Raw genomic sequence first — 21,905 nt, forward strand, 5'->3', positions numbered from 1 at the left:
TATTACATCACATTATAGTTTGTACTAGGGTGCCTTATTGGCCTGTTATTGTATATCAAAATGTACTTTGATGATATAAATTCTTTTTTTTTAACAAGCTTGTTATTTACCTTCCTGGCATTACACTCCAATGTCTTTGTTATTTAAAAAAAAAAAAAAAAAAAAAAAAGAAGAAGTAAATCCACATTATCTGCCAGGTCTGATCAGTCGTGTTTCTGGTTTGACATTGTGCAAGATAATACAACTGCACATCGATGTTTTAAGCTAGCTTAGAGGTGAATTTACAATGACACACACTTTCTACGTAAAGGGTCTCAGTCACAGAGAACAAATCCCACATGAGCTGAGGTTAATTTCGAGGTGTAGTAAGGATTCAGTGAAGATTACGGTAACGACATGAGCTGCAACAGAGGCAATGCCAACGCCTCCGGACCAGTTCACCAGAGACAGCTGTGTCGTTTACCATGCTGTGGCTGTGTTATCATTCATCTGTAATAAAGCTATCAGGCCTGACTTGTCCTACACCTTCACCCCTACGAAGCATCCTCCACTTTAGGAGGCTTCACGGTTTCCTACGTCACGGATGGATTAGCTAGCTAACCAGTTAGCTGCCTAGCTGCTAACAGTAGCTTGACCGTTTGGTTTCACAAACAAGCACAGTGAGAGATTCAAAACGAACACCCAAAACATAGGCCACACATGAGAAAGACATGTTGAACAGTAAACATTAAAGTGTGAGCATCCTTACCTGCTTACATGAGCCGGTTAGCCGCTAACGGAGCCAGCTGCTGCTGCTGCTGCTGCTGCCGACGGCCTGGGTGGTGGGTGTCCTCTCCTCGGTCACGCAGAGAGGCAGTCAGCGCTGTTTCTCACAATATTCAGGTTTCTGTCGTTCAGAATCAGGTTTTATCACTTGGGAGCTTTGGGGGGGGAAAGGGGGCTTGCTATTCCGTCGTCGCAGAAATATAAACGATGCGAAACGTGTGTCCGCCTCCCTGCTCTGGTGAGGCTCGGTCAGTCACAACCTGCCTTCACAACATCCTCCTCATCATCATCACCAGTCAGTTCCGCATACTGAGAGAGCGACCTGACGGAAGCTTCACAAAAACACACCTAAAGCCCCCTTAAGGGATTAACATTAGAGTATCTGTGATAGTAGACTATCTCTTCACCTATTTATCAGGGTACACAACGTTAACCAAATAAACCAACAACTTAAAAAAATATATTATTTAGGCCTTATAGGAGTATTTTTTTAAAACAATGCAACACACATTTTTTATTGTTTATTTCATTGTATAGCTCGGTTAGTCTTGTGTTACACTGGAATTATCTGCCACTTTTTTTTTATTGTTGTTGTTCTTGTCTGTTACTTTCTAATGCTCTGTTTCTGCAATGTTCAGCACTTTGGATCAACTATGTTGTGTTTAAAGTGCTCGGCTAGGGATGGGCAACTTTGGTCACGGCAAGGGCCACATTCAATTAATTCTCCCTGCCAAAGGGCCAAATTGTAGTATACAAAAACGATCAATTATGAATCAATTATTTAAAAAAATGTTTTTTAACTCAACATATGCCAGTGATCAAATATTATTATGGACGTATTTCTGGTTTTCATGATTTCATGTCACATTTTCTTCATGTTTCCAATTCATTGATATGTAAAAATTGACCTGAGGGCCACATTGAGGGTTGATTATAGCTTATAACCACTTTTATTGAATGTATCTCTTCTTGATGTTTTTATTGTTTCTTTCTCTTTATTTGCTAATCTATCTTCTTATTGAATGTATCTCTTCTTGATGTTTTTATTGTTTCTTTCTCTTTTTTTGCTAATCTATCTTCTTATTGAATGTATCTCTTCTTGTTGTTTTTATTTTTTTATTGTTTCTTTCTCTTTATTTGCTAATCTATCTTCTTACATGGCCAACTTGGTCCTCTTGGTCTCATTTTAGGCTTTCTGGGATTCCTGTGATGAGGTTATTATGTTGCCTGGGTGCTTAACATGATTTCCTTGCCACTGTAACTTTGCTTAATGTTGCTTAGTGCTGTGCCAATGGATTAATGTTGGCTCTTTGTAAATATTATAACAATGAGTATACAGTCTAGACCTGCTCTTTGTGTTAAGTGTCTTGTGATAGCATGTGTTATAAATTGGTGCTTTGGTCCGCCTCACAATGGAGACTCATACAGACTCATAGACTCTGCTTTCTAGTAATTTTCAATGAGGAATGAAATAATTTCCTGAGTTTTGGACCCACAAACAAGCTTACGGTTCCGAAAGTGGTGGTTATTAAAAATAAAAAAATGTTTGTCCTCCCCGTCGGGGAATCGAACCCCGGTCTTCCGCGTGACAGGCGGAGATACTGTCCACTATACTAACGAGGATTGATGTTTCGTTGCCATGGTAATGTAATATATATACCTGCACTTTTCCGGGTTTTATTCCTTCTCTATTTTTTTCTATATTTCTTGTCTTTCCCCTATTCTTTTAAACCATATGTATGTAAGAAGACGGTGCTGTTTTGGCTCTGTTATATTGTTTATAATAGCCTACATCACCGTTTATCTATGTAAACTACAATGGTATTGTGAAATGAGTCAACACCCGTATGTACCTTATGGCTTTCAAATAGTGACACTAATCCAGAGAGTGACAATAAACATTTGCCAGCGCGAACAGGGCAGTGCATTGTTGACTTTAACTTTTCCCATTCATTCTCTATGGTAGTCCTTATCACTACGGAAGTAATATCATTTTGGCCACAACGAAGATTTTGGTGGCGCTGTTTCACCCTTTGGTAAAGGTAAGAAGACCGAGTGAACCAGTTTCATATAGACTGTAGTTCCTGCATCTGCATCAGAAAGTTGATGCATCTGCATCAGAAAACTCGCCAAGCTTGCCAAGGCCACTGGTCCCACTGGTCCCATTAAGACAGGAGGTCTGATTAATCAATTGTATGCAAGCTGTAGAATCTACAGCAACATAGCCTATACATAAAAGCAGCTGTAATATTTAACCAAAACATATAATCTGAATCTGGTCATCTAAAATGATATTTAGGCACTTGTATAGTGTTTTGAATGCAGGACTTTAATTTGGTTTTTTTTCAAACAGTGCTTTATTTGAATAAAGTATCATACGCAAAGATTACCACTAGGCCTATAAGTGATAGTGAAAAAGTTAAATCATCTATACCCATTTGCTTGGCTTTACACTTTTTTAAAATTTGTATTACTGTAACTTGTATTCATTTTTACTGACTGAATATAGTCCTTTCCTAATACTGCAGCAGGATTTGGGTACATTCATATATTTTTCTTATAATTATTTTAAGGGTACCAGCTACTTATGGGTAAGATGTCAGACACTTTGTGTAGTATTTTATGCATGCATTTGTTTATAGAAAATACATTATTATTATTAAATGTAATTCATCTTTTAGTAACAGTTTTTGTCTTATCTTTTCTTTTCATCCGAGAGATTATTTTTGTTCCGAAACAGGTTAATGCATTTCTCTTTAACCTTCTTACATGTACTATCTATGTAGTGAGTTATTCTGAACCAAATACTTAACTTGTTGTTTGGGTCGAGCCGGATTCGAACCCGCTTCTGGTTGGACCATTTCTCTTCTACAGCTATCCGAGACTATACATGGGGATAGTTTTAGTAATGAAGTCAAGCTTTACCCGGGGAAACTCACAGAGATAAATTGTGAATAGTCTTACATTACCGAGATGTTTGAAATACATTTGTCACACAGGAGGGCGCTGTATTCCTCGTTACCACTGGTGTAATGCTGGTAGTCTACAGTTGACTTATTTCCCCCTGGTTTGATAGTCTACAAATACCTGCAAAGCCATTATAAATAAGGTAGGAATAATTATAATTTTATATAATAAAATCCCCTCTCTATTAGAATCATTTCTCAGGATGTAATGGTGCAGCACAAATCAACAGAGAGTCGAAGAAAAAGCAATCTGTTGATGTTGATTTCAACTTTTCCAGGAATGGTGAGTCAAAATGCTTTGCCATACCTAGCCTAGTTTTAAGAATGGTATACACTAGCGATGTTACCTAAGATTACTGTTGATGGCTCTGTAGCACTATAAAAAGCCGAATAAGCTGATAATCAACAATGTGCATAAAACTCAGGTAGGTTTACCTGAAGTAAGCAACCACAATAACATTTAAATACTTGCCGTCAACACTTGACATAAGCAGCTCTTGTAGTGTCGCCACATAGTTACTCCGATTTGTTCCTGTGTTTTATTGGCAGAATTAATTTTCGTTTAATATTCCAAGAGTTAAATTGCTTAACCCAAACCCATTATTTAACCCTATTCAGAAATTGAAACCTAATTTACATAATTAGAAGAAAAAAATTGTATCACGTGGGCGCGTAATTGGATTCTATAGATATCACGATAATTAATTGAATGACGTCAAGGGGAAACGAAAGTGTCTCTTTCGTCAGTTTCCGTAGTGTAGTGGTTATCACGTTCGCCTAACACGCGAAAGGTCCCCGGTTCGAGACCGGGCGGAAACATTATTTATTATCCTTCCTGTCACAAACATATGTGACTGTGATGTTAGACGACCTCAACATGTGTACCGTTGTGTACCACTTTGACTACAACTTCCCAATAATTGCAGCAGACAATATTGAATATATGAGTACATACTTATGATACACATTTTGAGATCTACTTTTGGTATGTTTGCAGTATGCTTGATGCATAATGTACCAATTACAGGTTACTCCTGACATAGTTATATTTTATCTATCAAGACATATTGATTCAATGCAAGATATTTTGAATAAATCTGAGTTTATGAAGACAGTAACTGAGATCTTAATTTTAATCCTCAAGCATCATGTCTACAATCTGACAGGCAAACAATTTATTTTGATTCCAAGCGTATCAGCACTACAGCTTAGTTTTAATTTACACAGTTCATACAAAACAGAAGAAGTAACGAGTATTAAAATAGGTTTGCATTTCTATACAACTGTAAGTTTACATGTTCACCCTTTGCGGACAGGAATACAAAGAGATCAGAGATGACAAAGTATGTACAGTACAATTAACCTCGAGCACGGACATGACATGTATGCTTAAAGAGCCGACATTGATGATTTTGGCTCTTTTGATCAGAGCAAAGCACACAAAAAAAATAAAGGAATTCCACTTGTAAGTAATTTAATCTTTAAAATGAAGTGCAATTTAAACGAGGTAAATGTTTGGCTGTGGATACTTAAAACAAATCACTCAAACCTCACATTTAATCTTAAAATGGTTTAAAAGAAAGCTTTGCATTGCCAACAGAATCAAATCACAAGTTTTCAAAATACAGCGCAGACCTCCATTTATCTGCTTCTTTAATATCGATCAATTATTCAAACAGAAAACCATTAAACACGAGGGTTAGAAAGATGGAGGGAAATCAATAAAAAGAAAACACTCTTTTCAAATGCCTCAATAAAAACTGAAATCTGGAGAGGGAAGGCAACAGGTGGCTAAAGACCAGAGTGCATCCTCTTGTGTTGTGTAACTGGACTGCACTTCCTTCTCTGTAGCCTCTGTTTTTGTTTTTTTTCAGGTGTTTTCTTTAAGTAACTGTTGCAGGAAGAGGAAGAAAAACAGCCCGGATGCTGTTGTTTCTGTGATGATTCTGCAGTCTCAAGAACACACTGTGTCACTGTTACCACAAGGAAGACTGTGGAGGAAAAACATCCATTTTAATTCAAACAACCAACAGGTGGAGCTGTGTTTGTCCATTTACAATATTTTATCTTATGGTGTGTGCGAGGACAGACGTTAAGAGTCAATATGCTGATGCAGGGAATTCTGGTCTACTGCTTCATTTAGCGATTTAATCAAGACCATCACAGATTCAATTCTCTGTTACACATCACAGATGTACTGTATGGCACTTAAAATGTTCCTGTGCAATGGTCAGGGGTTAGTTATTTCTTTATAATTACACTTCTCTAGTTACTTGTAAGCATGCATTTAAGTTACAAATTGGATTTTATTTGTCAATATAAAACAACCAATAATGCCTTATTGTGTACAACTATATTATACAACTACTAGGCCATTAACTCCCTAAATGACATCCTAATTACAGCTTACTGAATGTGATAAAGAAGTTGTTGTACTTGTGAGTTCTGTAATATTTGCACAACTTCTTCACTTTCAATTGTTGATAAAATAAGGGGGCGTTGTGGTACATTTTGTGGAAAACGGTGAAAAGCATCACAGTGCCTCACACCAGGGATGACAAGCTAAATTGTTTTAACCACTTGTGTGTTAGGTCGTGGGCGACATCATTTAACATCCAACATAATGACAGTCTAACGGTCAGAAACAGGCTGCACAGTGATGGATTTGCATTGACATTCCTTTATCATCTGTTACGTATTTCAAGTTTACACTGCACAGGAGAATTCATGGAAAACACAGCATCTCTGTAGTCATAGACTTTATTAATATTTCTACTCGTTTCTTGTCGTCCTCCGCTTCCTGTTGAAGTTGATTTTGGTGCAGTTTGTAGCGAGGCTTTCCAGAGTCGGACCAGTTAAAGCCGTTGGTGTTGAATACCTGTTTGAGAAACATACTCAAAGACTGTGGTAGACCGTTCAGTTAACCTAGTTTTCCATCTGAAGTTCAGCTCATGTTTATTGTTACAGTATATTATCAAAAATAAAGACTGTGAAATTTTCTATGTTGCGCAATGTTTTTACATTTCTCTCCTCTAAACTCTTGTGGAATAAAAACACATCAGAATATGTGAGTAACTGCACTGCTTTGTTATGAAATGAATAAACATACACCTTACATGAACATAAAGACAAACACATGTTAATAGAGGGAATTCTTTCTAGTTTGATCTCTGGATACAACTTTGTCAGTTTTTTTTTTTTTTTTTTTTTAAACATTGACATTAAGATGTTAACTTGACCTTTTCAGAACATTTCATCTTTTTGTGGAATATGGAGATACACAAATACCAATTATTTTTAGGTACTGGTGCTCAATCGGGGGGGGGGGGGGGGGGGGCTTTCTTGTGCATTAGTATGTGATTGTGCAATCTTAAGGATACTTTACATGTGTGAGTCTACACATTCTGCTCGTGAAAATAAATATACAATTTTACATGAAAGTTAATGGGCATCTACAAATGACCAAAAGGGTCCCTTATGCACTTGGAATAAAACTAATCAAAAAGAAATTAAAGAAGCCCCAGGTTTCCAGAGGTCTACTTCACATGACTTTACCTGAGCGACTACACCAACCCACCGATTTCTGCGCTTACTCCAAAACAAACACAAGCCATATCCTAATGCACAATACCAACCAGATGGTCTACCATTTTACTCAAACATCAATAAAGTGAACAGCAGCTCTGGGTCTGCCCATGCTTAGTGCTGCTATTACTTCCACCTATTGCACAACTGCAGAAATCACTATTTCAATTCAATGTGCAGCTGAAAAATCTGGCGTTTGAGGCAGCCACAGCTAAGACCTGCTCAGAAGTTGGATTCTAATTATTAGAGGATGAGTTCAGAACTGCACTAGAGATCGACACAACTTTCAACAGATATTAAATCAAAGATAGCTGGCTAGAGAGCCTGATGCTGGGATTCAATATCAACATCATGTCTGCATCAAGTCAAAGAACAACACAAGGCTCAAAGAAAACTAGGTGTCCATGTTTGTCCTCATGAACTCAAACCATTCAGCAGTCTGTTAGAGTCTCTCCTCCCACCAAAAAAGAAAAAAACATTTCAAACGCCATAACCAATCCCTGACCAGATGGGCAGAAAGGAGTCTTTTCTTTCTTGCTCGATGCCAGGTCTGTCTCAGGCTTCAGATAGACACAGACTGGGACGTCAGGTTTGCAGTCACTCATTGACGTCCCAGATTTCAGAGAGCAGTGGGGGGAGTTTCTTGTCCTGGAGGCGAAGGGCAAAGACCTGCTCCGAGTGGACACTACTCAGTGTACGAAGGCTCACCAGCTTCATCAGCATACGAGGAAACATCAAGTGATCCTGAGGAAAACATTGAAACCACATTTTATTTAAATACGAGGAGAGACAGTGTTTAAGGCCCTGACACACCAAGCAGACGTCAAAGAACTAGTGGCGACGAAGACCGCCTGTGGCGTCGCCTCACGTCTTGGCCTAAAAGTTGCACAAGAACACACCACAAAGACTACAGCCAACGGCCAACCATCAAGTAACACCTAACCGTATCCACCACATCTGTACTTGATGAATTGCTGAAATAAATCTAAAAAGTAGAAATATTTAGGTGAATGTAAAAAACAGTGAGACGGATTTAGTTGGCCTACATTTAAGATAAGATAAGATATACTTTATTCATCCCAGCAGGGAAATTTAGGTGTTGCCAGCATACATACAAACACACAACACAACACATATATACATACATATCCCACCCATACAAAAAAACATGAGCCCACAATACAGTTTGATATATGCAACTCAGGCTAAAGTTTAAAAGTTGAAATGTCTTCTGTCCTTACTTAAAGGGGAGTCGTTATAAAGTGCAATTGCAGTAGGTAAAAAAGTATTTTTAAATCTGTCCTTTTTGCTGCTTAGCTGCCGTAGCCTCCCACTAAAAACACTCTTTTGTTCACACACGAGATTGTGTAAGGGATGCATGTTATTGTCCATAGATTAGATTAGATAGTAGTTTACAGTGAAAGTAGTGCTTCTAATGACCATTTATCCTTCAGCAACCCCCCTCCCCCCACCACCACACACACAGACACACACTGGACAAAATGGACCTAACCTCAGCCGTGACCCAATGTGCTTGTTGTGATGACATCAGCCAGGTCATGATCACATTCTGTGGGTCACAGGAGTAGATATTATGTGAACAGCTGGGCACTTACATTTGGTCTCTTTATCATGATGTAGGATCGCAGTGCGTCCACGTAGGGCTGCTGCAACCTTTCCACCAGATCGTGATCCTGCACATTCGGCCGATCTAAACAGTTTCACAACAAAACAAAAAGGCATTTGTCGATCTCTGTAATTACACTTTTGATTTGCTTTGGGAACATGTTATTCTTCCCTTGAACAATTGTCAGAGGTAGCATTAGCTCTAAATACATTTGACTTAGAACTATAGTTTAATATTCAGATTTCAGATAAGAATTCTGACCTGCAGAAAAGATGTTGATGGCAATGAGCAGGGCATATTCCGCCTCGTCCAAATGCAAGTCATTCATTCCTTTTGAGAACTCAAAAATGGGGTTAATGAACTCGAATTGAAGCCCTGAGGAGGTGAGAGTTGAGAGACAGGGAAACAGAATGTCTCTTTAAAGAAGGAAATGTGATGCAATAACACTGTAGGCTTTAGGTTATTCCTTAGCAGAGGGTATATAATTATCGAAAGCAGTGGGGCAACACAACCAAGGATTCTTTCTATATGCAAGTTACATAACAAACATAACCCTTTGTGCAATCTACATACAGCACTCATGAGTAAGTGTACAGCTTGGCCATGTTTGGGTATGAACAAAAAGGCCATTTACATTGGATAAAAGAACTTACAAGAAAACTTATTTTGTTTTAAAACAGCATGTAAGACAGATGCAATGCAAGCAATCAGCTGAAGTGATCCACAATATTCATATATTCTATAATATTCAACAGACTTAATGCAGTATGTGCACCTGCTTTGGCGAAATCCTCCTTATTATAGCTGAAATCCTTCAGAAATGTTATGCTGTCGATAGTAGGGTTGTACCGCCGAGATGTCTCGAGCAGCATAATCTGAGGAAGACAAACACATTTTAATGAGCTAAATATTATATGCAGATATTGACTTAGTGTTCAAGATTTGCAGGAATCAAAATATTGAACCCAAAAGTTGTGCTTTGTAGAGGAAAGTCTACCCTTTATCTACTGTTGCGGATTTTTAACTGCAAAGACTTAAGAGCTTGCTACCATACATGACAATGTTTCTGCTGTTCTTTCTTCTGCCGCTCACTTGAAACATCTCTAAAAAAGCGTTGCCATGAAACCAATTATGTACAGCTACAAAGGCTGGCTTTCAAAGTAAAACAAACTTTTCAAACTGAGAAAAAAAAAAAAGAGTCCCATGATAAACCATGACAAACCTCAATGGTAGATGTCTTCAGTAGAGCGATCTGGTCCTCCCTTGTGAGCTCCAGGAAACCAGGAAGCTGCTTTGCAAAATCCACTATCTCCTGAACCGACATAATTGCAAGCTCAGTGAAGTGGGCGAACCTCTGCTGACGTACTTCTCGATTCTGCAAGTCCTGACTCTGTGGCCACGGCTGTTGGATACACACACAAAGTAAAAATTAATGAATTGTTTAGCGTGGAGTAAAGAAAAAAATCCCCTTTAAAATTCAACAGCTAATTTCAGGTTAGACATTAACAGCAGTGGCACTAAAAAGAAGTCTGCTTTGACCAATTATTGACCACAGATGACCCTCAGTCACATTTTAATAACATGGTCAAACTCAACAAGTCTTCATACATACCTATTCAAGATTCACACAAGCAACTTCTAGGAATCTGTGTGACTCACCGACTGAATTATAAAACGTCATCACCCTCGCTAGTCAACTCCAGAATTAACAGACTGCTAAACTAATTTGCTGTCTAAGGCTGTCTGGAAACTTTATTTTCTTCTGAAACTTTATTAACAAATTAGACCGAATTACCGGTAGGTCAAATTGGTTAATGAAGTTGATCTTCGTACTACAAGTGTTGCTGGATCTTTATGACCTCTTCAAGCCTTTCACTCTTCATGCACCTTGGTCGTTGGTGAAGTTGTGCCAGAAAATCCTCTGTGTTCCTCTAAAGCTGTCATATTCTGCAGAACTCCCCCCCCATTCACTCAACATATGTAACCTAAATCATAACCCGTTACTGCCGTTATTGATGTCAAATTGTGTTGTCCCATATTTATAGTCTCAATGTTTTGTTACTTCCACAAACAAATTTAAAGTTTAAATATACTGAAGTATGTCAACTAAATCTAGAAACAGGTAGGTGTTACAAGGAGTGCTTGGCAGCTGTTTGGTCAGAAAAAATAAACCACAGTGCACTTGTTGACTCGTGTGTGAGTGTTCACCTCACTCCCTCCAAAAACGTATTAAAATTGCCAGAAAAATATAAAAAAACACAATGTTCACCACGTGGTCAATATTACATGAAACACAACAAACTGCTTAAAATCCACCCAAATCTATCCGAGATGTTGACTTACTGTCACTTTAGGTCGGTCAAGGAAAGATCTCTTGTTGCATTGCTTCTGCATGGCCACCAACTTCTCGATCATCTCCTGCTGCTGTGGATCCAGTGCAGCTGTTTCCTGCAGTGGGGTGGGGGTGACCACTGTGGACGTGCGGGCCGTTTCCTCCTCCTGCTGCTTCTTCATCTTCTTCAGTCGGATTTGTTCCTCAGAGAGCACACCTAAAGGTCAAAAAGGGAGGCACATATTGACAAAAGTACAATCCCCTGACTTCAAATGTTGCTTGTTCTCTCTGTGATTTTCACTCTGGCTGCAAACCCACAAACCAAAATATGCAGTGGGATCTGAAGTTTCTGTATCTCTGACTCATCTGGCACACAGACACTCACACTGCTCCAGCATGCCTGCTTCCCGACACTTGCGCAGGCGGCACTGCTGGCACTTGCGGCGCATATACATGTCCATTTCACAGCGTCCGTTGTTTTTGCAGGAGTACTGGGCACTTTTAATGACGCTGCGTCGAAAGAAGCCCTTGCAGCCCTCACAGCTCAACACATTGTAGTGGAAACCAGAGGCCTTGTCACCGCATACACTGCACACCTCATTGCCAAGCATCTTTGGAGCAGGTCCCTTCTTTCTCTTCACCGGCTGACCATCTGAACACACAAGAAATTAAAATGAATACCACACTGTCAAAGAAATTCTCTGGGGTAAAAAGTCACACACAGGAAGTATTCAATGTGTGCTGGAGGTTAGACAATGTCTGCCTTTCTTCCTTCAGATGATTAAAGAAAATGTTTGCATCTCAGATCCTCTTGTCTAAACAGAGCTATGGTAGAGACAAATCTGTATGCAAAATATGGAAGCACATTATGCAAGATAAACAATGCAAATGTATGAGTCAAGCGCACACTGAAGTCCCACAAGTCTAGACTATCTACTAAGAAAAACAAAGCTTCAATGTAAAAGGTAGGACTGCTTACTCCTGCCTCTTACTCCTGCTTTTTACTCCTGCCTCTTACTCCTGCCTCTTACTCCTGCCTCTTACTCCTGCCTCTTACTCCTGCTTTTTACTCATGCTTTTTACTCCTGCCTCTTACTCATGCTTTTTACTCCTGCCTCTTACTCATGCTTTTTACACCTGCCTCTTACTCATGCTTTTTACTCCTGCCTCTTACTCATGCTTTTTACTTCTGCCTCTTACTCCTGCTTTTTACTCATGCCTCTTACTCCTGCTCTTTGGGTAGGAATATGCAAAGACTTTAAAATCACACGTGAAATCTAATGGAATGTTTTTGCCTTAATTGTCCGTCCATGAGCCCTGAGCAGCTCCTTCAGCAGCAGACTGAGACACCCGCCCTGCAAGACAGAGCGCTACCGCAGGTCGTTCATCCCATCTGCAGTCAGACTGTTTAATCAGACTCTTTAACAGCATCACCACCTCATGCTACACACTGTGTGTGTGTTTTTTAAGAACAAAACCCTTTTTGTAGTTACTGTGTAACTTTACATTATTGTATTTTTTTATTTAACTGAATGTAAATATGTTTGATTTGATTTTAACTTCTATTTTTATTTTTAAGAATTATATTCCCGTCCCCTGTTTTCTGGAGCTGCTGTAATGCACAAATTTCCCCCACGCGGGATCAATAAAGTTTATCTTTATCCATGATCATGAAGGCATTTTAAAGGCACTCCAACCGTTTATTCAAGTTTGCTTAACTTCCAAATAACATTTTCAGATATGTGTAATTGGTTGTATACATTGAATTAGTATAGAATATATATTTATTGTCATTGCTATATAAACAACGAAAAACAGTTTAGCAGCTCTTCATAGGCAGCACATACAGACAGACTGTAAAAATGTATGATTAATGTAAAGACAAACATGAAAATCACAATGAAAAAAACAGAATTGCATCATAAAAACTATAAGAAAGCTCTCAGAAAGAAAGTGCAAAGCAGCTGTCAGGTTCAGAACTCTAATTATGGCGCTACATCCTGTTTCAAAATGTGTCGGGTTGTTACGGTAGCTACAGTATTTTACCGTACAGTTACAGTATTATTGTAACTCAAGCACTGGCTAAACAGCTTAAGGGTTTGTTACTATGTAAATGAATTCTCTAAATTTAAATTTAAACTTCTGCACACATGTCAACAGTTGTGACCTCAAAGGGGCTGAAACGTGGAATAATGCATGCCTGAGACTAGGAGGAAGTTAACAGAATTAAATACTGGTTATTCTCGTCTCTGGGAGTTGTAAAACAAGTCGAAGATGCACACATGCATACTTGTAGAGACATGTCAGTAACACACAAAGCTAAGATCACCATCTTTAATGCACCCTGACCAAAAATGAGAAGGAAATGACGTCATAAAAGTCATCTAGCCTCAATCAAGGCCTGTCACTTGATGTGTTTTTTTCATTCTCAGAAAACACTTGTACACTTGTTTTTCCCCTTAACAAAGACAAACGGTAGCGACTAAAGTAACAAGATTTTGCTTTAGTCACTACTTTGACAACTGGCCACTCCCTCCTAAAAGGCTGTGTGATATACATACAGTATATATTAGAGTTTAGTTTATATACATTGTTAAATCTATTTTTTCTTTAACAAAACGAGACTCAAATGTTTCTTGGACAAAAACATGAAAGTTGTGTCCTGCAGCTTTTAAGAACTTTTCACCTACCTATGCTTGCAGATGTGTCACCTGCAGCTGGTTCTGGCTTGATGTCACTGGGGTCGACCAGCAGAGGGCTGCTCATCTCAGTCAGTGCAGGGCCGTTATGAGGGGGGGCAGAGAAGTCATCTGGCTGCGGGAGGTCAGCCAGCGACAGCAGGCCTTCGTGCTTCATTGTGGTGCTTCCACTGCTCTCCTCAACCAGGCAGTCCAGCTGCAGCTCAGAGGCCCTGTCAAACACCTTACTCTCATCTGACAGAGGACACAAAAACACATTCGGATTCAAAAACAAAACCCAAAAACCTTCCATCATTGTGACAGGTGTCCAGAATAAATGTTGACGTCTCTGTAGCCAATAGCTCACATGCAACAGAGAAACACAGTCACATACATGAATACTGACTGAGTATTTTATACCTTTGTGGATCTCAAATATTGGTATCTGCTTAAAAAACATATTTTTGTGTATTTTTAGGAAGGACAGACTAAAACATGTGCTTTGAGAACAGAACCCTGTTCTCTTAGATTTGACATAAAGGACTCTTCTTACCATGACCAACATCTGGGATATCAGTCACAGACAGCGTGGACATCTTCTGCACAGCAGCTTGTCATTACGAAATCAACGTGTACCTGTGGTTAAAAAACAATCATAATCCATTATCATGGCTAATTATCTAGGAAATGCATCAAGAAAAAAAGTCAAATCCCCTGAAGGCAATCCTTCTGTTGCACACCCCATCTCCAGGAAGCTCTGGCTCCATAATCGCTTCTTTGGATTGAAAAGGGCCGACTGTCTAACACAAAACTTTAAACCAGAAACTCAATCATGAATCTGAAAATGTCCTGCTCTACTCTCAGATCGGGACAAGTGACTTAAGAATGACATAAACCTCTTTTTGCTCTGTTTGCATTAAGTCAACAACGGGGTAATTGTTTTACAGTAACAAGAAACTTCTGTGACCTGAGTTCTCTGGGTTATGTAACTACAGTTATTATAAACATTAACAGACATAGAGTGTGATTACCTATGATAGAGACGGTAGGAATTTAAAACCACTTAATGTAGATGCATAGTGTGTTTTAACCTGCTGTAGCCTGTAGAGATATAGAAACCAGGGCGTGGTTAGGTTACAACAGTGAAAGGGCAATAACTATGTTCTCCTGCAGCAGCGTGGTTTAGTTCTTAGAAAGATCTTTGATACGACTAAACTTGAAACCAGCTCAGAAGTTGCCGCACAGGCGTGTGCAGAAAAGCCAACTGGCAGTGAAAGCAGAAGTGAAAGTTTGTCATGCGCCCCATAAGGACGCATTTCAGGAAACTGATTCAGCAGACGCACATGCATGATTTCTGGATATTTTTAACTGGCATGCATACAAGAACACCCAGTTTAAAAATATATATCGTTGCTGTCATTTCTCGCGAGGCAAAGTTAAATTTAAAAAATAAATTAAAACTCAAAAAATGTGAAAGTTTATTATGAAAAATATGACAGCACTGTACTAAAGACTTCTATTTTATGAATTGGGTGTAGTGATGTATAACAGAACGATGCTTCTATCAGGGGATTTTCTGATGTTAAGTCTACCCTCTTTAATATAAATACATTGGTTGAACTACATGAACAGATGCTTTACAAGTTAAGGTAACTCACATTTATACATATTATATTATTCTATGAAGCAGTCCTGGTCACTGATTTGGCATTCAGACTACATGGGTCTGATAAAACCAGAGAGACTATACATCAATATAAACAAAATAGAAATATCTCTGACAGCTGTTAGATTTATGTCATTTCATGCTTTAAAAAACACTCCACTCAAAGCCACAATAATTTAGACTACATGGCACATCAAGAGGAAAAAACAGTCCCTGTGTTGCTTTTCAGGCTTTAAACTCTCCAATGTACTGATGAGCTCCTAATTTTTAAGTTTAGTCTTGTTCATTATTTTTCTTGATCTCTCTGAGATAAGCTTAGCCTAATGTCAAAATGTTATCGACAGTGTCTCTGCCCAATACAGCCGTGCTCTCCAAATGTCAGGGTGTAAAAATCTGAATGAGCTTCCCACCTGGCTCTTGTTATTAGTACCTGGTTCACAGGAAGTGATAATCACCCTGATAGAGACAGGGCCAGCACTCCTGCATGATTTGGAAAATTATTTTTTTTAAAAGAAGCCCTGTGCTGCCTACTCGTTATACATTTAAAAATCTATTGCTGGTTATTTTGAATTTTTGTGTTTTGCTATTTTTTTCAGACCATCTTCCACACTGTCACAATGAAAAACAGTTTCCATATTTTATCTCGTACTCTGCATCAACTCGCTTACATTTCATCTGATGTGAAAATATTTGTACTGAACGCTTCCTGACATTTTAAGTAAGAACAATGTTTTCTTTTTCAATAACAGGTTCCTTACGTCCACTGTGTAAGTCACAGATTTCTCATGTTTAAGAGCAAAAACTTATAGTAGCACAAAAGGTCAACGTGGTGTTTCTTTTTTTAGAAGGCAAAGTTATTGTGTTGTGTTTCCTGAGTATTCTATATCACAATGCCATTGTATAAGAAGTAAGGGATTTGTCCGTCCACCCATCTTATCTCCATGATCTAAAACATATCCACTCTACTCATTTATTCCAACGCGAGGCTTTTGCTTGGCTGCTTGCCACCGACTACCTGGTGCTTGAAGGTGTGATGAAAATAGAGATACAGACTTAAAATTGGACTTTTAAAATATAGATCGCCTCAAAGATGAAGATCTGGATTCATGTTTTGACTTTGTATTAATGTTCATGAAACATTCATTATGAATTCATATACTGACCCAAACCAATCGATCTACTGACACAAAGTATTTATTATGAATGTGTTTGTGATGCCACTATTTAGTCCAAGAAAATGTAATAAATTACTTTTACTTGAATCATTAACTGTTCTGTCAACCCCTGGAAATCGAACGCTGATGTAAGGTGTCTGCTTGTGAGAGAGTGAGAGGAAAGCCCGTAATAAAACTGAACACATCAAAAGCCCCTATAGTGGAAAGGGAAGTCATTTTCCGAGCACCACTGATAAGATTCTGAATAACCAGTAAAGTGGTTATTGTTGCAGCAGCCAAAGATAAAAGCTTTCACTCAGGAGGTAACAATGAATTTTAAAATGCTGGCTTTTATTAAGTATTGACAAGTATTACACTAACATGAGACTTGGTGCAGCTTCAACTGGGTAATGCCCCAATACTTCTGGGAAAAAAAAGAACAACAAACTGACGGGATTCATAAAGGGTAGCAGATAATTTTCTACTCTCTACACTCGACATTGTAACAAGAAGACCCTTTTTAAGTGAAATTAAAATGCAAAAGTGATTCTGTGACAGGCATAGTGTTGGACTGACCTTACCTCTGAAGTTGATGTCTTATTTATCGCTCATCCATCTTGCCCATGTGAGTCCACAACCTCAGTCTGTCGATATCTCTGCGCTGATGGAGGACTTGCTTTCCTTGACGATTCTTGAAGATGCCGAAACCCCCTGAGGCTAATTGGGGCGGAAGTCTAATGACTCGATATCTTGAAGAGAGTGAGTAGGAGAGAAGACGAGTCCCTTTCTACAATGCCCAATGGGAGACAGGAGGGAAAACAGAGAGAGGGGAGGAGGGAGAGAGGGTGAAAGAGGGAACACAAGAGGTTACTATTGGTCATGTGCGAGGCTCTTCAATCCCCACAGGCCTGCGCTGCTCTCGCCTTTTCCTCTTTGACTTTTTAAGCAGCCAATTTTTTACTTAAACAGACCCATTCAACAGAGAGTAAAAACGAAATAGTCTATCAAAATATAACCGTCTTGTGGTCCAATGCATTACATCATAATCTGCAAAGACCTGCTTCATCTGCTCCAAGCCTTTTTTTTCAATAAAATGTCACACAGAGTATAAATAAAAAATAACCCAAAAAAACCATCAATATTACACCTACCTTAAATGTGTCAATCATCTAACCAAAAACAAGTCTTCTTCTCATGTTGAGAAACCCAAAACAGAAAAAGAGTAAGGATCTCAAGGGTCATGTCAGCACAGCGGTCTTGTTTTACTTGTGCCACACAATCACTTACACAGACAATAGGTCCAGTTATCAAAGGTATCCAGCTTAATGGGTGAATCTTGACTCAGTGTCTATAAAAAAAAAACGATTTTACATTGCCTTTGACCTCATGTCATCCCCGCTGCTATCTCTCTGTCCAAGTCCAATGTTCCCCTGTGTCTTATCAGCCAGTCACCTTTGTCCATCTGCATGTTTTCATAGACTGCTGGAAATTAAATAGGCAGCACCAACAAAGTCAATAACACCGCACAACATCAAAGCTTTGATTGTGTTCAACAACTCGTTCAATAAACCTACCTTACATTAATGTCACAGGCATCATCTGTACACTACATCTTTCAGTCTGCCTCAGCAGTGGCAACAACATTCAACAGCTCAACACATCTTGAACACATCAACTAGCTAAAACGCTGTTACCTTTTCCCATGATAAACTATTGTATAATTCAACTAGTATGATGATGCCAAGACAAATTTGACTAAGATTTTGAACATGGAAGTGTAAATATAACTACTGTGGTGAGATTATTTCTAAACATTGACTTCAGATAAGATCATATTCCTGCTTGACTTTTCTGATAACATAAAAAGGTTTCATGAGCCAAACAATGTTTTTAAAAAGGGAATACGTTTTTCTTTTCTGCTCCAACAAAGTAACCTTCAGACACGCATTACACTGCCACCATTGACGGTTAACATCTGTACCGCCACAGTGGATGTATAATTGCTACATGTGTCCAGAGCAGGGGCAACAAAAACATTCAATTTTACATGATGACGGCAAGAGGTAGCTGAAAGGAGAGAATATACCATTAATCAGCGCTACACTAGTTTTTAAAAATAGTGTTCTCTGACGCTTCAGCAGACAGCAAATCCAGAGGGGCCTTGAGCTGAAAGTGCAGCTGATGTTAGCGCGGCTTGTTTATGGGAACTCTGCTAGTTTCTGAATAGGGTTCCTTCAGTGAAAGGTCTTTCCCCAGAGCGGAATTATCTAGAATCGTCTCCTCCCCTCAAAAACCAATATAATGGTAATTAAACCCAATAGAAACATTGAATAAGGCAGTTTCACGTAACAAAATGATGGTGAGAAGTCTGTGATCATGTAAACCTCCGCTGCAGGACACCAAAGATTTGGGTAAAAAAGAAAGTCAGTGTGACTGGGTGGGAAAGATTCCTTTCTAAAGGTCTCAGATTGCCAACGGATGTAACTCCCTTTGGTGAAGCAAAAATGGATATTCACACTCAGCAACAACTTTGAGTGAAAGCAAAGAGTCAGTGCTTTCAGGAGGCACGAGCGCCACAATTAATGAAAAGTTCCCACCAACACCCTGATGGAAGAAGAAGAAGTACATTCAGTACCTCAATGTCTCCCAGACCCACCCAGATGATTTCACTTCTGTTCAGGTTTGCATTGGGGGGTGGGGGGTGGGGGTTGTTCTGGGGATTATGTCGGGTCACAAACAATAAAACAAAACTGATGTAGATCTCGTCCAAAACTGGCAACAGGTGCAACATGTGTGGAGCCTGTCTGCACACGCCCTGACAAAGAACCAATCAGGCAAATGAGTTCAACCACTACTGTGAGGAGACAAGGGTATCTCTGTTTCCATTCAAATATCTTAATTAACCTCATATTGTTTTGCTTTTATCAGTCACTTTGTACCATGCTCTGATTGGTGCTCTTTATAGAAAGTTTTTCATTATTTTGACTATTGGTTTTTTTTTCGGTAGCAACTTCTTTCAACACACACACACACATTTATATCAGATATAGTGAGCAAATGTCAAAGATACAATAAAACCTTAACTAGCACATTTATTTATAGTTAGTTATCACACTTTATGGTGCCACTGTTACCAATGTTTCGCAATACTTGTGTTATGTAAACACATCGACTCGAAACGTATGAAGCGTTTGACTATTTTAATGTCGACCCTGTTGTCTAAATGACTTTTTGACCACAGACTTGTTTTGAACATTGTCAAAGTTAGTACTAGGCTGGTTAACCTGCATCACAGTCTGGTAGCTTTCATAGAAATATAGCCACCTAATGACGTAAACATTAGCAAAACATCGACTGTATCTCAATGTAAACACGCCTTGAACCTCAATTAGTTCAAACACTGCGCATTGAAGGAATAAACAAAAGGCTTTTTTAGGTGAGATTAGCTTCATAGTCCAAACCAAACAAGGCCAATATCGTTAGCTTAACACCCCCGCACTCGACAGGAACTCCCTTCCAACAACTTCAACTTAACTAGCTTAGCTCGTTTTCACAACAAAAACATGACAAAAGACAACAAAAAAAAAGGCTTTACTTGCCAAGAGACTCCACGGGTTTGTGACAAACTCGCAAGTTATGGTCGGCTCCTCCGTCCGTGTGTAGCTGTTGACAGCGGCTTTGACATGAAGCTAGCAGGTTAGCTCGGCAGTGAGCAGAGTTATATCATGTGACCAGCGGGCCGGGAAGCTCAGACACATTTCATCAGGCTGAGAGGAGCCTGTGTGTTTTTAACCCAGTGTTCAGTCTGACAGGATACTGTGTGTTTTTAACCCAGTGTTCAGTCTGAGAGGCAATTGGTGTTTTTAACCCAGTGTTCAGTCTGAGAGGAGCCTGGGTGTTTTTAAGCCAGTGTCTGTCTGACAGGATACTGGGTGTTTTTAACCCAGTGTTCAGTCTGACAGGAACCTGTGTGTTTTTAACCCAGGGTTTAGTCTGACAGAAACCTGTGTGTTTTTAACCCAGTGTTCAGTCTGAGAGGAGCCTGGGTGTTTTTAACCCAGTGTTCAGTCTGAAAGGCAATTGGGTGTTTTTAACCCAGTGTTCAGTCTGAGAGGAGCCTGTGTGTTTTTAACCCAGTGTTCAGTCTGAGAGGAGCCTGTGTGTTTTTAACCCAGTGTTCAGTCTGAGAGGAGCCTGGGTGTTTTTAAGCCAGTGTCTGTCTGACAGGATACTGGGTGTTTTTAACCCAGTGTTCAGTCTGACAGGAACCTGTGTGTTTTTAACCCAGGGTTTAGTCTGACAGGAACCTGTGTGTTTTTAACCCAGTGTTCAGTCTGAGAGGTAATTGGTGTTTTTAACCCAGTGTTCAGTCTGAAAGGCAATTGGGTGTTTTTAACCCAGTGTTCAGTCTGAGAGGAGCCTGTGTGTTTTTAACCCAGTGTTCAGTCTGAGAGGAAACTGGGTGTTTTTAAGCCAGTGTCTGTCTGACAGGATACTGGGTGTTTTTAACCCAGTGTTCAGTCTGACAGGAACCTGTGTGTTTTTAACCCAGGGTTTAGTCTGACAGGAACCTGTGAGTTTTTAACCCAGTGTTCAGTCTGAGAGGAACCTGTGTGTTTTTAACCCAGTGTTCAGTCTGACAGGAACCTATGTGTTTTTAACCCAGGGTTCAGTCTGACAGGAGCCTGTGTGTTTTCAACCCAGTGTTCAGTCTGAGAGGAAACTGGGTGTTTTTAACCCAGTGTTCAGTCTGACAGGAAACTGGGTGTTTTTAACCCAGTGTTCAGTCTGAGAGGAAACTGGGTGTTTTTAACCCAGTGTTCAATCTGACAGGATACTGTGTGTTTTTAACCCAGTGTTCAGTCTGACAGGATACTGGGTGTTTTTAACCCAGTGTTCAGTCTGAGAGGAAACTGTGTGTTTTTAACCCAGTGTTCAGTCTGACAGGATACTGGGTGTTTTTAACCCAGTGTTCAGTTTGACGGGAACCTGTGTGTTTTTAACCCAGTGTTCAGTCTGACAGGATACTGTGTGTTTTTAACCCAGTGTTCAGTCTGACAGGCACTGGGTGTTTTTAACCCAGGGTTCAGTCTGAGAGGCAATTGGTGTTTTTAACCCAGTGTTCAGTCTGA

At 39.4% G+C, this 21,905-nt stretch overlaps 2 protein-coding genes and 2 non-coding genes across 12 annotated transcripts in view; 1 reads left to right on the forward strand and 3 right to left on the reverse strand.

The window, feature by feature from the left end:
- madd (MAP-kinase activating death domain) overlaps nt 1-1,035 on the reverse strand; it is a 50,638-nt gene extending 49,603 nt beyond the window's left edge. For 2 of the 5 annotated variants that reach the window (XM_061064707.1, XM_061064556.1), the window contains exon 1: nt 749-1,034. The gene's annotated coding sequence lies outside the window, so the exon portion shown is untranslated. Of the gene's footprint in view, nt 1-748 lie in introns of all 5 variants that reach the window. The other 3 variants (XM_061064787.1, XM_061064641.1, XM_061064863.1) reach the window with 2 other exon arrangements.
- A 1,281-nt stretch (nt 1,036-2,316) lies between these two features.
- trnad-guc (transfer RNA aspartic acid (anticodon GUC)) lies at nt 2,317-2,388 on the reverse strand. Its single transcript has one exon. It is a non-coding gene; the product is annotated as a tRNA-Asp (tRNA).
- A 2,089-nt stretch (nt 2,389-4,477) lies between these two features.
- On the forward strand, nt 4,478-4,550 carry trnav-aac (transfer RNA valine (anticodon AAC)). The gene has a single exon. It is a non-coding gene; the product is annotated as a tRNA-Val (tRNA).
- A 341-nt stretch (nt 4,551-4,891) lies between these two features.
- Nucleotides 4,892-20,553, reverse strand: nr1h3 (nuclear receptor subfamily 1, group H, member 3). 5 transcript variants are annotated; one of them, XM_061065179.1, is made up of 11 exons: nt 20,369-20,553; nt 17,355-17,556; nt 14,507-14,589; nt 13,966-14,208; nt 11,661-11,927; nt 11,287-11,492; nt 10,166-10,345; nt 9,719-9,818; nt 9,205-9,318; nt 8,933-9,027; nt 4,892-8,060 (listed from the first exon to the last, which is right to left on the reverse strand). In XM_061065179.1, the coding sequence occupies exons 3-11, from the start codon at nt 14,547-14,549 to the stop codon at nt 7,914-7,916; spliced, it is 1,395 nt and encodes a 464-aa protein (XP_060921162.1). In that variant the 5' UTR covers nt 14,550-14,589; nt 17,355-17,556; nt 20,369-20,553; the 3' UTR covers nt 4,892-7,913. The 5 variants fall into 5 exon arrangements, with proteins under 5 accessions (XP_060921162.1, XP_060921170.1, XP_060921188.1 ...); XM_061065187.1 differs by having other exon boundaries at nt 17,350-17,556; XM_061065205.1 differs by having other exon boundaries at nt 17,355-17,560.
- Between the last annotated feature and the right edge of the window lie 1,352 nt (nt 20,554-21,905).

This window comes from Labrus mixtus, chromosome 1 (assembly GCF_963584025.1).
Source record: "Labrus mixtus chromosome 1, fLabMix1.1, whole genome shotgun sequence".
NCBI classification, from domain to species: domain Eukaryota; kingdom Metazoa; phylum Chordata; class Actinopteri; order Labriformes; family Labridae; genus Labrus; species Labrus mixtus.

Excerpts from the sequence above, each read along its gene's own strand:
- nr1h3 (XM_061065179.1), bottom strand. The coding sequence starts at position 14,549 with ATGTCCACGCTGTCTGTGACTGATATCCCAGATGTTGGTCATG. Across the intron at positions 14,209-14,506 it reads TATCCCAGATGTTGGTCATG|ATGAGAGTAAGGTGTTTGAC; the intron begins GTAAGAAGAGTC and ends GTCCTCTGTCAG. Across the intron at positions 11,928-13,965 it reads TGACACATCTGCAAGCATAG|ATGGTCAGCCGGTGAAGAGA; the intron begins GTAGGTGAAAAG and ends TTGTGTGTTCAG.